This window comes from Onychostoma macrolepis, chromosome 15 (assembly GCF_012432095.1).
Source record: "Onychostoma macrolepis isolate SWU-2019 chromosome 15, ASM1243209v1, whole genome shotgun sequence".
Classification (NCBI taxonomy): domain Eukaryota; kingdom Metazoa; phylum Chordata; class Actinopteri; order Cypriniformes; family Cyprinidae; genus Onychostoma; species Onychostoma macrolepis.
In genome coordinates, this window is record NC_081169.1 from 30,441,289 (window position 1) to 30,456,003 (window position 14,715).

The 14,715-nt window shown below is 36.9% G+C and overlaps 1 protein-coding gene across 5 annotated transcripts in view; it reads right to left on the reverse strand.

Annotated features, from left to right (window-relative positions):
• Positions 1-14,715, reverse strand: part of LOC131554333 (cGMP-dependent 3',5'-cyclic phosphodiesterase) — a 185,552-nt gene that overhangs the window by 122,592 nt on the left and 48,245 nt on the right. For 2 of the 5 annotated variants that reach the window (XM_058799610.1, XM_058799612.1), the window contains exon 2: positions 6,670-6,733. In XM_058799610.1, coding sequence (XP_058655593.1) covers positions 6,670-6,733 — 64 coding nt within the window. Of the gene's footprint in view, positions 1-3,654; positions 3,736-6,669; positions 6,734-6,950; positions 7,109-14,715 lie in introns of those variants that run through there. The other 3 variants (XM_058799613.1, XM_058799614.1, XM_058799611.1) reach the window with 3 other exon arrangements.

Sequence of the window (14,715 nt, forward strand, 5' to 3'; positions counted from 1 at the left end):
AATTGATTGGTTCATTTCCATGTTTGGAATACCAAAAAAAGCCAACACATTCTCACTCCCAACTCCTCCACTGCTTTTGTAGCGTCTGCTCAGGATCAGTGATGATCGTTGGGGCTTTATGTTCTAAGAGACCCTTTTAGCCTTTTGACATTTGCATATAAATTACAGACCTGGCCCCACATTCTACATTTATATGGCTGCTAAATTGCCATTCTATCAATTCCCCCACTATCAAGAAGATGCTAAACAGATCAACTCTCTGGACTCTCCATCGGACTTCAAACACATTCCATATAACATATTATAACCAGTTATGATTAATTATAAATATTTCCCTTTTGAGCTAATTTGCTACACTTTAAATAAGAAACCCTTGGCGTCAGTATGAAAGGCACTGGGAATTTTATCATCATGATTAAATTATATATTGGGTAATAATATTGCCATTATTGCATATATGTTGGGCAGTTTTATTTATATTACACTATTTACACATTTATGATCGCCAGCTACAGGCACTGAAGGTACTAGATCTTGTGTGTTTTGTCCTTACTCATCCAAACTTATCAACAAGGCTGCTTTACGTGAGCGTGAGCTCCTTAGCAAGTATTTATGAATCACAGGTGTTTTATATGAGACGAGGACGTGACACATCCACTTTTTAATTGTACTTAACATAATTTTATCTATCTGTTATACTGAAGAGAATTTTGATGGATATAGTTGTTGTTTTTTTCATTTTGAGGTGCTCAGATTTATTTTGGTTTTAGAAAATAAACGTGTGTTTCTCTCCTCACAAATCAACTCTTTCTTGTTTTTGTAGCATGTTCTCTGTGCCTTGTCTTGTGTGTGTGTGTATAACCCTAGTGTTTCTTTAGTTCTTTGTGAGTTGTTGAATGTAATGGTTGTCTGTTTGCCCGTCATTCTGTTCTTTGTTTCCTTTATTGTTTGTTCTAGTTTTTCCATTGAATACCTGCACATACACTGAAAAAAAACATTGGAGTAGGATTTACTTGAAAAAAGCTTAGAAAAAAAGGCTAGTAAATTTACAAAAATTTGCCAAAGTAAAAGCCTAAGCATACAGCAATTATTAGTAGCTTTAAATAGAAATTTCTAAGTTGAGTTTACTTGGGAATTCCCAGTAAATTTTACTTAAGTAATGCTTTCATTGAATTCATTGAAAAAAACAATAAGTATATTCAAGTACATTATTATATTTACTCAAACAATGTAGCACTGAAAAAAAGCATACTATGTGGTTCACTTACTAACATGCAAGCAAGCAAGTAGAGAGCTTGTTATCGTTTAAGATAATATGTCCACTCAATAAAATTAGTATCCAATTGAACACAGAGACCTCAAATCTTGGTGCACCATTCACAATCAGTGGATAGTGTTTGAGTATGAATGGGTCATATTAAACCTAACAAACAAAAGCAACCATAAAACAGTGTAAATACAAAATGTAACCTTTTTAATTATTTATGCCCCAGTGCATGATGGGAAAAACGGGATCATATCTTTGATATTTACTTAAAGAATCCTTGTAAACATCAACAATTCCAAGTAAGATATACTTATAAGTTCAAACTTTAATTTCTACAAGCTTAAATTGAGTACTAATATAGAATTTACTTTAATGTTTTAATTCTCGCCTGAACTAAATTATTTAATGTAGAAATTACATTTGTTTTTATGTAGTATTTACTTCACCACAAAATCATTTTTATCAGTGTAGATCCTGTTTTCCTCAGCTTCTCCACAACATTTTGAGCAAAATACTTAAGTACTGCTAAAATCAGATACTCTAAGACTTTTACTCAAGTTGTTTTGGAATTGGTGACTTGTAACGTGTAATTTTCGCTGTAAGCTGTACTTTTTTACTCAAGTATGCTTTTCAGGTATCTTTACACCTCTGCGTACTGACCTGATTAATAGTAAAGTGGTGCTGGGGCTGTTTGCTGCAGAGGTCTCAGGATACTGATACTCGACTGCCATTGGCTAGTCTGCGTTCGAGGGGAGGAGCTTACCGAGAGGTCAATTGGGTTCTTCTCTAGAAAGTTTAATTCGTACCAGCTGGAGTTAACAAGACTGGAGAAAAGTGCGAGCTGGATCGAGTTTTGCCACTTGGGCTTGTTACGGCTTTGAGCCGGTCGTGACAAAAGTGCCAGTAAGCACATTTATAATGTTACAAAAGATTTCTGTTTCTGTTCTTTTGAGCTTTCTATTCATCTGTGAATCCTGAAAAATAAAATATATCACAGTTTCCACAAAAATATTGTGCGGCACGACTGTTTTCAACATTGATAATAATCAGAAATGTTTGTTGAGCAGCAAATCAGCATATTAGAATGATTTCTGAAGATCATGTGACACTGAAGACTGCAGTAATGATGCTGAAAATACAGCTGCGCATCACAGAAATAAATTACAGTTTAATACATATTCACATAGAAAACTGTGATTTTGCATTCTAATAATATTTAACAATTTTTACTGTATTTTTGATAAAACAAATGCAGCCTTGCTGAGCAGAAGATACTTTTTCACTCACATAAACTGATGCATATAGCAAATCTCAACTGCTTGATTGTTTATATGTGACCCTGGACCAAAAAACCAGTCTTAAGTCGCTGGGGTATATTTGTAGCAATAGCCAACAATACATTGTATGGGTCAAAATTATTGATTTTTCTTTTATGCCAAAAATCTTTAGGATATTAAGTAAAGATCATGTTCCATAAAGATATTTTGTAAATGTCTTACCGTAAATGTATAAAAAGTGATATGCATTGCTAAGAGCTTCATTTGAACAACTTTAAAGGTGATTTTCGCAATATTTTGATTTTTTTGCTCCCTCAGATTCCAGATTTTCAAATAGTTGTATCTCAACCAAATATTGTGCTATCATAACAAACCATACATCAATGGAAGCTTATTTATTCAGCTTTCATTTGATGTATAAATCTCAATTTCAAAAAATTAACACTTAAGACTGGTTTTGTGGGCCAGGGTCACATATAGTCTTAGAATGTAGACTATATTATCATCCAGCTCTAATCTGCTAAGATATTAAGATATTATAAACATTAACATCATGACTTTCTGTAAAGCTACTTTGAGACTACGTGTGTTGTGAAAAGAGCTGTGCAAATCAGTTTGACTTGACATGATCAATGCAGTGACTGACACACACACACACAGATTGAATCAGTGTATTGATCACCTCTGAACGACTGAGTGACATTTTGCTGTGTGTGCATCTGTTCACATTACACAATCTCTGAACTCAGACAACAGACGAGCAGAAAACAGAGGAAGACTGAGCTGAGGAGATGAAGAGCGATGAAGGTCAGTCTCTCGCATTCATTAATGACATTTAAATATAAATACATTCATTATAAATGAAAGGCTTTGAGAGTTCAACTCTGATCTGATCTGTATAATCAATGGAGTTAATTGGCCATCAGCGGCAGCTCTTAACGAGGGGGCAGTGACAGTGGGCGGAGCCAGATCTCACGCCATTAATAAGTTAATTAGAGAGACAATGAGCTTCTGATACAGACATGGAAAACATGACATGCGTATGATCAAAGACACACACCACGAGTAAAACGACTGAAGCAGGTGTGTGTGTGTGTGTGTGTGTCGTACCTGTACTGCATCGCGGTGTGTGTCTCTGAGCTGAGCGTGCCGCTGCATTGGTTTCTCTGGCGCTCTGATACACACTCAGCGCTGTTAAACGAGAAGAACAGCGTGATGCAGAGAGAGAGAGAGAGAGAGCGATCTACCGCCACCACTGAACCAGAGTGAAGGACGAGAGACCAAACGAAGAGAGACCTCTGAGGACGCCTTCTTAAACGCAGCTGTCACACACACACACACACACACACACACACAGAGAGAGAGAGAGACGGCTGACAGCAGCAGTACTCGTCTCATTCTCACTTTCTGTCTCTGTTAAGATGCAAATGCAGCACATCTGCGCTCTGTGTGTGTGTGTGTGTGTCTGACAGTAGATTAACCTCTCATATTGTCTGGAGATTCAGGGTGAGACGCACAGCGGGTCACATATGACACCGGACACAACAAACCCAAACCCCCTCCTGAGAGGAAAGACTGATCTATTATATCTGCCACACATTTACAATGTCTTATATATATATATAAATAGCATAAATTATTTATGCTATTTAGTGTTCTAGTGCATTCTAGTCTTTCAGGTCACTAAAAGATTTTTTTAATGTTTTTGAAAAAAGTCTCTTCTGCTCACTGAATTTGTTTAATCAAAAATATTGTAAAAATTTTTAAATATTATTATAATTTAAAACGGCTGTTTTCTATGTGAATATGTGTTAAACTGTAATTTATTTCTGTGATGCGCAGCTGTATTTTCAGCATCATTACTGCAGTCTTCAGTGTCACATGATCTTCAGAAATCATTCTAATATGCTGATTTACTGCTCAAGAAACATTTCTGATTATTATCAATGTTGAAAACAGTCGTGCTGCACAATATTTTTGTGGAAACTGTGATACATTTTATTTTTCAGGATTGTCACATTTGACCAATTTAATGCATCCTTGATGAATAAAAGTATTTTTCAATTTATATATATATATATATATATATATCCAGAATGCCTGTTTATGGCTCTCTGTCCATATAGTATATCTGTCTCTCACTGTCACATTATTTAATCTTGTAATGGTCTCCTTTCATTCCTGATCTTTCCTCCATTCGTTCATGATATATTTATCCCTCTCTCTCTCTCTCTCTCTCTCTCCGTCCTTCACCGTGTCGTCCTCCTGTCATCTTCTCTTTCTCTGGGGTGATAAAACACTGCCTCGTTCTCCTCATGCAAACGAGCCTCTCAGACAGACAGAGAGTGTTTAGGTTGAATGAAGGATCAACGCATGTTTGCGTTTGACCTGAAAACAGCATCATTTCTTCATGCCTGCGTCTGTTTGCTCCATTAAGACTGAATGTGAGTTTCGTACAACACATCCTCGCACACGTTTAAAACATGACCACACACACACACACACACACACGATGAGAAGACACGAAACACATCAGCTGTGATCTCATTCAGAGCTTAAAATGAGAAACACACACTTATAATTACAATGTCTACACAAACACAGTGAACAAACCCGTCGTAGCATGTATTCATCTGTTCTTTTACACATATTAAAAGTAGTTTTTTTACGTGCATTACTGTGTAAAATAACAGTGTTTTTATCACTAAGGTGAATAAATGCTGTATGATTGTTCACTGTTAGTTTATGATAACTAATGCATTGCCTCATGTTACATACACAGCGTTACTGTAAAGAGAAACTGAACAAACACATCCGAGATTGATAGAAGAATCATTCACACACACACACACACACACACACACAGAGAGATCTTCAGTATCTCTCTCTCTCCCTCAGAGTCCATATAAGGGATTCTTTGGTGTTATTTCATGATTTGAAGGATTTACCTCATAAACCGTGTGAGGAACGGAAACCCAGAGAGCAGGCTGAGAGCAAACGAGCGAGTGTGTGTGAGTGTGAGTGTCTGTATGTGTGTGTGTGTGTGTGTGTGTGTGTGTGTGTGTGTGTGTGTGTGTTTGCATTCTACAGGTTACATTGTCATTTAAGCTGATTGGCTGAATACCAGTGCAGCCTAAACTGGTTTTTCCTCTTGTACACGCCTACAGCACTCACACACACACACACACACACACACACACACAGACACACACACACACACACACACACACACTCACACACACACACACACACACACACACACACACACACACACACACACACACACAAAGAGAGGCTCATTTCAACACGTTGTGTGTGACGTTGTGTTTGTCTACGTGTGTTTATGAGATAACATTGGAAAGTGTGCTGATATGAATCGAGCGCCGGTGAGGTCACACACACACACACACACACGCTTATGATTTTCTCTGTAAATCATTCATCTGTTTTCTGACCATTATTCCTCAACTCTTTCCTCTAAAGAAAGAAAACAACCTCTAATTCAAGCACAAATGTGTGAGACGCGTAGAGATACGAGACAAGATCAAGAGATAGATAGCTATACAGTCAAACCAAAATATATTCAGACACCTTCAACATTTCTCACATTATCACAGTTCATTCGCTATAGTTGAGAAAATGGTAATAAAATATGAGAAGAACTCAGAGTTAAACTGCGTCAGAACAAACTGATCTTGATGATAACTTTGATAGAAAGGTATGTAATGAATTGGGTTGAATAGCTGTCAGCTGTTAAATTTAAGAACACAATTAGATAAAACCAGTTTAGCTCAAACAATTACCAAGAGATGCTTCATTTTGTTCAGTCTGTGTGTAAAAAGATCACATCAGCAATTAAAGAAAAACACTGAAGCAAAACATCATCAGCTCAAAGTGTCTGAATATTTTTTTTTTTTTTTTGATCCTAGATTTTCCTGGAAGTCCACTGTATGAAGAATTTGTGGGTATAATATGTCACAGTCTACTTTATTTTGCTATCCTCTCTTACATAAATGAACTGTAGTGTCCTGCACCCGCTGGTAAAAGATATCAAAAATGATATCTGCTGTCTGAATAATTTTTGGTTTGACTGTAGATAGATAGATAGATAGATAGCAGGTGTACCTGTAGGGAGTGCAGGGCAGCAGCAGGTGTGTCGTCAGCTCTCAGAAACACTTGCTGTCCGCGTCTGAAACACAAACCACAAGCATCAGAATCTGCTGCAGCTTCCATCCATCCGTCCATCCCTCTATCCGTCAATCTGTCCATCCACTTCTGTCCAACTCTAGACAAAACTATCTGTCTCTCTCACACACACACACACACAGTTCTGAAGCTCCACTTTCTCCATCTCCAGTCCCGTGTGTGTGTGTGTGTGTAAACATGCAGCAGCAGAGAGTGCTTACAGGTCTCTTCCTCGCTTCCTCTCATGAGCGTTCATGTCATTCCCTCCTGTGTGTCACAGCTCGGCACACTCACACACACACACACACACACACACACACACTCGTGTTGAGTCTCACGGAGGTGTGCGCTCCAGCCCTCAGCAGGGAACACACTGACAGCACACACACAACACCACTGCTCTTCTGTCCTCTCTCTCTCTCTTTCTCTCTCTATTGACTGGTGAAGCTTCTGATTCTCATGCTCATCAGGGTCCTAAAACCCTCCAACTTTCTCTCTCTCTCTCTATTGTGTATATATATATATATATATATATATATATATATATAAATGTGACCCTGGAGCACAAAACCAGTCATAAGGGTCAATTTTTTGAAGTTGAGATTAATACATCATCTGAAATCTGAATAAATAATCTTTCCATTGATGTATGGTTTGTTGGACAATATTTGTCTGAGATACAACTATTTGAAAATCTGGAATCTGAGGGTGCAAAAAAATATAAATATTGAGAAAATCACCTTTAAAGTTGTTCAAATGAAGTTCTTAGCAATGCATATTACTAATCAAAAATGAAGTTTTGATTTAGGAAATTTACAAAATATCTTCATGATCTTTACTTAATATCAATTTTTGGCATAAAAGTAAAATTATAATTTTGAATGTATTGTTGTCTATTGCTACAAATATACCTGTGTTACTTATGACTGCTTTTGTGCTCTAGGGTCACATTTATATATTAACAAATATATAGTATTACACAGAAATATTGATGTTACAAAAATGTAACTTTGAAGAGTTGACCGGAAAGCTATTTGATTTTCACACTTTGTTGCAGCACAGAAATGTCTGAAAAATTAAAAACAGTGAACAATATTTGTTTTGTACAGGGATGTAGTTATTCTAAACAATTTGGACCAAAACTTCAGTGTTAAAGTATACTGTATGTATATTACTAAATATTTTTACACTGACTCAATTACAATTCTAAGTTAATAAGTCCAACTTTCACTGCTTTTAATTTTATTCAGACATCTAAGTAAACGCACATAATTCCCAGGTTATTAAGACTATTTGATTCCATCCATTTCAGTGTAAATTCTATTTTGGATACAACACAGTGCTGAAGACAAGCTTCGATGATTTGTCTATAAACAACTATATTTAAACGTCAATAAAGTGTAAAACTTTGTTGATGATTTTAAAGTTGAATAAATTCAGGTTTCAGGTTAAAGTATGGTGTGTCATTGAATCCCACATTATGACTGAAAAGGTTGTTTTTCATTGAGTAAATAAAAAATATTAGATTTTTTTCTTCAATAATTTAATAAGCAACTAAGAAGATTGAATGATGTCACCACTGTCAGAAGATTTTATCATTTTTATTTTACTTTTTTCACATTTTTTAACAGGCATGAAGTTTATTTATTTATCCATTTTTTAAAAAGCAACTGTTGTTTCTATCTAGTTACAAATGTATATTTTTACAAGAATACTGTTTACGAATATAATATGAATACTCATTATGATTAAGATCTAAGTCTGAAATGATGACAAAATTCAATTGTATGTACAGGAAGCACGAGTTGATTTAATAGTGGACCATTTTAGAATAAAGAATAAAAAGCAAGAGGAAATGCTCTCAGTATAATACTCTTCTCACACATGAGGAACATCCAGGGCTTTAATATGTTCTCAGAGACAAACAAGATGAAAGGGGTTTGTACATTTGTGTTTCTCCTGTTCATCTTTCTGACTTTTATCTGGCATGAATCAGAGAAAATGATCTCACACACACACACACAATGAGTATTGATCAAAGGTCCCTATAAACAAGCCACAATTACAAGGAACAAAACACTGAATCTGATCAGGAATTGCTCCGTAACCTTCACGTGACACAAGGAAAGTGTTCGACGAACATGATCATCACAGAGCTCATGTGTGCATCTCATCAGATGATTTACTGTGTTTTAGCACTGGTTTCAGCACACAGTGTTTATTGATCTCAGAGGAGACTTTAACTGCAGCTCCAGCATTCATACCAGCAGACAGAAGAAAGAATCACTCAACCTGCAACGAAACGCTGTCATCAATCTTAACCCACATCAATGCAAAAAAAAAAATTCTTAATCCATAGTACTTTTTTCTTGTTTTATGCATTAAACTTGCCAATGGAGGTGATTTGGCAATGGAGTAAGAAAAAAATATCTTACAAAAAGGAGGGTCATTTTTTTACTCAGAAAAAAAAAAAAAATCAATGGTACTTGTTTCTTGATTTAAGCATAAAACAATTTGTAAATGTTTTGCATCAAGGAAAGTAATATATATATATATATATATATATATATATATATATATATATATATATATTTTTTTTTTTTTACTGGATAATAAAAAACATTTTGGCAGTGAAATGCATAACTGCAAAAAATTAATTTCTTAAAATGACAGAAGCTTTTTCTTGTTTTGAGCATAATATAAAACTTCATCTTAAGCAGTTCTCATTACCTTATACAATTTCATGTCTTGATAAATGTATCTGGTTTTAAGGCACAGGTAGTTTATTTATTTTACTGGATGTTTTATTTATTTATTTTTGCAGTGAAATATTTAATAATATTCATGCCTTAATAATTACATACAATATAATTTCCATAAATCATATGGACTGAATGATATATATATAAAACGCTGGACCACAAAACCAGTCATAAGGGTACATTTTTCAAAATTGAGATTTATGCATCACATACAATCCTTTAAAGTTGTCCAAATGAAGTTCTTAGCAATGCATATTACTAATCAAAAATTAAGTTTTGATATATTTACGGTAATAAATTTACAAAATATCTTCATGGAACATGATCTTTACTTAATATCCTAATGATTTTTGGCATAAAAGAAAAATCTATCATTTTGACCCATACAATGTATTTTTGGCTATTGCTACAAATATACCCCAGCGACTTGAGACTGGTTTTGTGGTCCAGGGTCACATTTACATAGTGAGTAAATCATGATAGAATGTTTTATTTTTGGGTGTACTATCCCTTTAAAATCACCATGATATATTTGAAAAGCAGCTTCTTTTTGACCGACACACAGAGGCTAAAACAGTCCCAGTATATTAGTGACACAGACGCGATCAATGGTTCCCTGCGGGATTCAATTTCATTACGACTAGCTCACTCAGAGACGTAAAACCCAGCAGCAATAATTATTCTGACACTTAAAAAACGCCATCTAAAAATCAAATGCATTTATGACCTGCCAATACCTGTCAGAAAGATACTGGGTGAAACGTATATGTGTGTGTGAAACTCTTGAGCGCCATCAAATCAGACGGCATACAGATCAATCTTCAACAATGATCCATCGTTACAGGCTTACAGCACTCAAGAGAATAACACACACACACACACACACACACACACATTCATGTTGCTACCTGATCAGAACGGCAGAGCAGTTTCGTTTAACATTGAGTTTAATCAAGACTGTGTGTTCAGAGAAAAGGAACAGTAACTGGTAATTACAACAGCGCATTACCCTCAGGAACACACACACACACACACACACACACACACACACACATGCATGCACAAACATGCACATGAGCAAATAAAGACATGTTCTGAGCAAATTAAAACACAAACAAAGAAGGTAAGATAGGAAGGGGATTTTTTTGGCCTTAACACTACACACACACACACACACACACACACAGACGCATGCATGCACAAATACAAAAACACACACATTAGGTATGATTACACAAACACACACACACACACACACACACATTTTGCATGCATGCACAAACACACACACACACACACACACACACGTACATGCACAAACACACAAACACACATGCATGCACACACACACACACACACACACACACATATGCATACACAAACACACAAACACACACTCACAGACACACACACACACATACACATACAAACACACTATCACTCACACACACACACACACACACACATATGCATGCACAAACACACACTCATATACACACACAGGCCATCTGTTTGAGCTGAAGGATGCCATTGTGATGGCCCTAAGGAGGTTCATCAACACACACTTTAAACAATGCTGTACAGCGTGAAATGAAGCATCAGGGAGTTCATGTGAAGTTTTCCAGAGGTTATAAAATTGAAAATCCATTTAAACTGATTCAGACACACTTAAACTCTCATGTTTTGTTATCTAAAAGACCCAATGGCCCTTGTACAACCCGAATTCCGGAAATGTCTTTTTTTATTTGAATAAAATGAAAACTAAAAGATTTTCAAATCGCATGAGCCAATATTTTATTCACAATAGAGCATAGAGAACATAACAAATGTTTAAACAGAGAAATTTTACACTTTTGTCCACTAAAAGCTCTAAGAGCTCATTTCAAATTTGATGCCTGCTACAGATCTCAAAAAAGTTGGCACGGGGGCAACAAAGGGCTGAAAAAGCAAGATATTTTGAAAAGATTCAGCTGGGAGAACATCTAGCAACTAATTAAGTTAATTGACATCAGGTCTGTAACATGATTAGCTATAAAAGGGATGTCTTAGAGAGGCAGAGTCTCTCAGAAGTAAAGATGGGCAGAGGCTCTCCAATCTGTGAAAGAGTGGGTAAAAAGACTGTGTAATACGTCAAATTGCAAAGGCTTTGCAAATCTCATCATCTACAGTGCATAACATCATCAAAAGATTCAGAGAAACTGGAGATATATCTGTGCGCAAGGGACAAGGCCAAAGACCTTTGTTGGGCTCTCAGACGACACTGCATCACTCATCGGCATGATTCTGTCATTGACATTACTAAATGGGCCCAGGAATACTTCCAGAAACCACTGTAAACACAATCCGCCGTGCCATCTGCAGATGCCAACTAAAGCTCTATCATGCAAAAAGAAGCCATATGTGAACATGGTCCAGAAGCACCATCGTCTCCTGTGGGCCAAGGCTCATTTAAGATGGACTGTTTCAAAGTGGAAAAGTGTTCTATGGTCAGACGAGTCCAAATTTGACATTCTTGTTGGAAATCACGGACGATATGTCCTCCGTGCTAAAGAGGAGGGAGACCTTCCAGCGTGTTATCAGCATTCAGTTCAAAAGCCAGCATCTCTGATGGTATGGGGTGCATAAGTGCATACGGTATGGGCAGCTTGCATGTTTTGGAAGGCACTATGAATGCTGAAAGGTATCTAAAGTTTTTAGAGCAACATATGCTCCCCTCCAGATGACGTGTATTTCAGCAGGACAATGCAAAACCACATACTGCAGCTATTACAACAGCATGGCTTCGTAGTAGAAGAGTCCGGGTGCTGAATTGGCCTGCAGTCCAGATCTCTCACCTATAGAGAACATTTAGTGCATCATTAAACGAAAAATACGTCAAAGACGACCACAAACTCTTCAGCTGGAAACCTGTATCAGGCAAGAATGGGACCAAATTCCAACTCCAAACCTCCAGAAACTCATAAACTCGATGCCCAGACATCTTCAAACTGTTTTGATCAGAAGAGGAGATGCTACACCATAGTAAACATGCCCCCGTCCCAACTATTTTGAGACCTGTAGCAGGCATCAAATTTGAAATGAGCTCATTTTTGTACATAAAATTGTAAAATTTCTCAGTTTAAACATTTGTTATGTTTTCTATGTTCTATTGTGAATAAAATATTGGCTCATGTGATTTGAAAGTCTTTTAGTTTTAATTTTATTCAAATAAAAAAAAACAACGTCCCAACATTTCCGGGATTCAGGTTGTAGCTCAAAAACATTTTTAATTCACTGCAAAACGTGAATTAGTGCTTAGTATTTTTGTTGTTTTCTATTACAAATATCTAAACATTCTTAAATCAAGATAAATTTACTGACAGTGGTGTACGAAGTACACAAATCAAGTACATGAGTAAAAGTACAGATACAGTGAGGAAAATAAGTATTTGAACACCCTGCTATTTTGCAAGTTCTCCCACTTAGAAATCATGGAGGGGTCTGAAATTGTCATCGTAGGTGCATGTCCACTGTGAGAGACATAATCTAAAAAAAAATCCAGAAATCACAATGTATGATTTTTAACTATTTATTTGTATGATACAGCTGCAAATAAGTATTTGAACACCTGAGAAAATCAATGTTAATATTTGGTACAGTAGCCTTTGTTTGCAATTACAGAGGTCAAACGTTTCCTGTAGTTTTTCACCAGGTTTGCACACACTGCAGGAGGGATTTTGGCCCACCTCCACACAGATCTTCTCTAGATCAGTCAGGTTTCTGGCCTGTCGCTGAGAAACACGGAGTTTGAGCTCCCTCAAAGATTCTCTATTGGGTTTAGGTCTGGAGACTGGCTCGGCCACGCCAGAACCTTGATATGCTTCTTACAGAGCCACTCCTTGGTTATCCTGGCTGTGTGCTTTGGGTCATTGTCATGTTGGAAGACCCAGCCTCGACCCATCTTCAATGCTCTAACTGAGGGAAGGAGGTTGTTCCCCAAAATCTCGCAATACATGGCCCCGGTCATCCTCTCCTTAATACAGTGCAGTCGCCCTGTCCCATGTGCAGAAAAACACCCCAAAGCATGATGCTACCACCCCATGCTTCACAGTAGGGATGGTGTTCTTGGGATGGTACTCATCATTCTTCTTCCTCCAAACACGTTTAGTGGAATTATGACCAAAAAGTTCTATTTTGGTCTCATCTGACCACATGACTTTCTCCCATGACTCCTCTGGATCATCCAAATGGTCATTGGCAAACTTAAGTCGGGCTGGACATGTGCTGGTTTAAGCAGGGGAACCTTCCGTGCCATGCATGATTTCAAACCATGACGCCTTAGTGTATTACCAACAGTAACCTTGGAAACGGTGGTCCCAGCTCTTTTCAGGTCATTGACCAGCTCCTCCCGTGTAGTTCTGGGCTGATTTCTCACCTTTCTTAGGATCATTGAGACCCCACGAGGTGAGATCTTGCATGGAGCCCCAGTCCGAGGAGATTGACAGTCATGTTTAGCTTCTTCCATTTTCTAATGATTGCTCCAACAGTGGACCTTTTTCACCAAGCTGCTTGGCAATTTCCCGTAGCCCTTTCCAGCCTTGTGGAGGTGTACAATTTTGTCTCTAGTGTCTTTGGACAGCTCTTTGGTCTTGGCCATGTTAGTAGTTGGATTCTTACTGATTGTATGGGGTGGACAGGTGTCTTTATGCAGCTAACGACCTCAAACAGGTGCATCTAATTTAGGATAATAAATGGAGTGGAGGTGGACATTTTAAAGGCAGACTAACAGGTCTTTGAGGGTCAGAATTCTAGCTGATAGACAGGTGTTCAAATACTTATTTGCAGCTGTATCATACAAATAAATAGTTAAAAATCATACATTGTGATTTCTGGATTTTTTTAGATTATGTCTCTCACAGTGGACATGCACCTACGATGACAATTTCAGACCCCTCCATGATTTCTAAGTGGGAGAACTTGCAAAATAGCAGGGTGTTCAAATACTTATTTTCCTCACTGTACATATAATAAAATATTACTCCAGTAAAAGTACTGATTTTTAAATTTTACTCGAGTGAAAGTACAAAAGTACTTGATTTTTATGTACTTAAGTAAAAAGTACTGATAGATAGATTTATTTAGCAATTTTATATAGGCTACTTAATTTAATTTTATATTAGCACATATTTTTTATAATCCTACTGCTCAAAATACCTGGGATTTTCCCAAAATAACCACTATATGG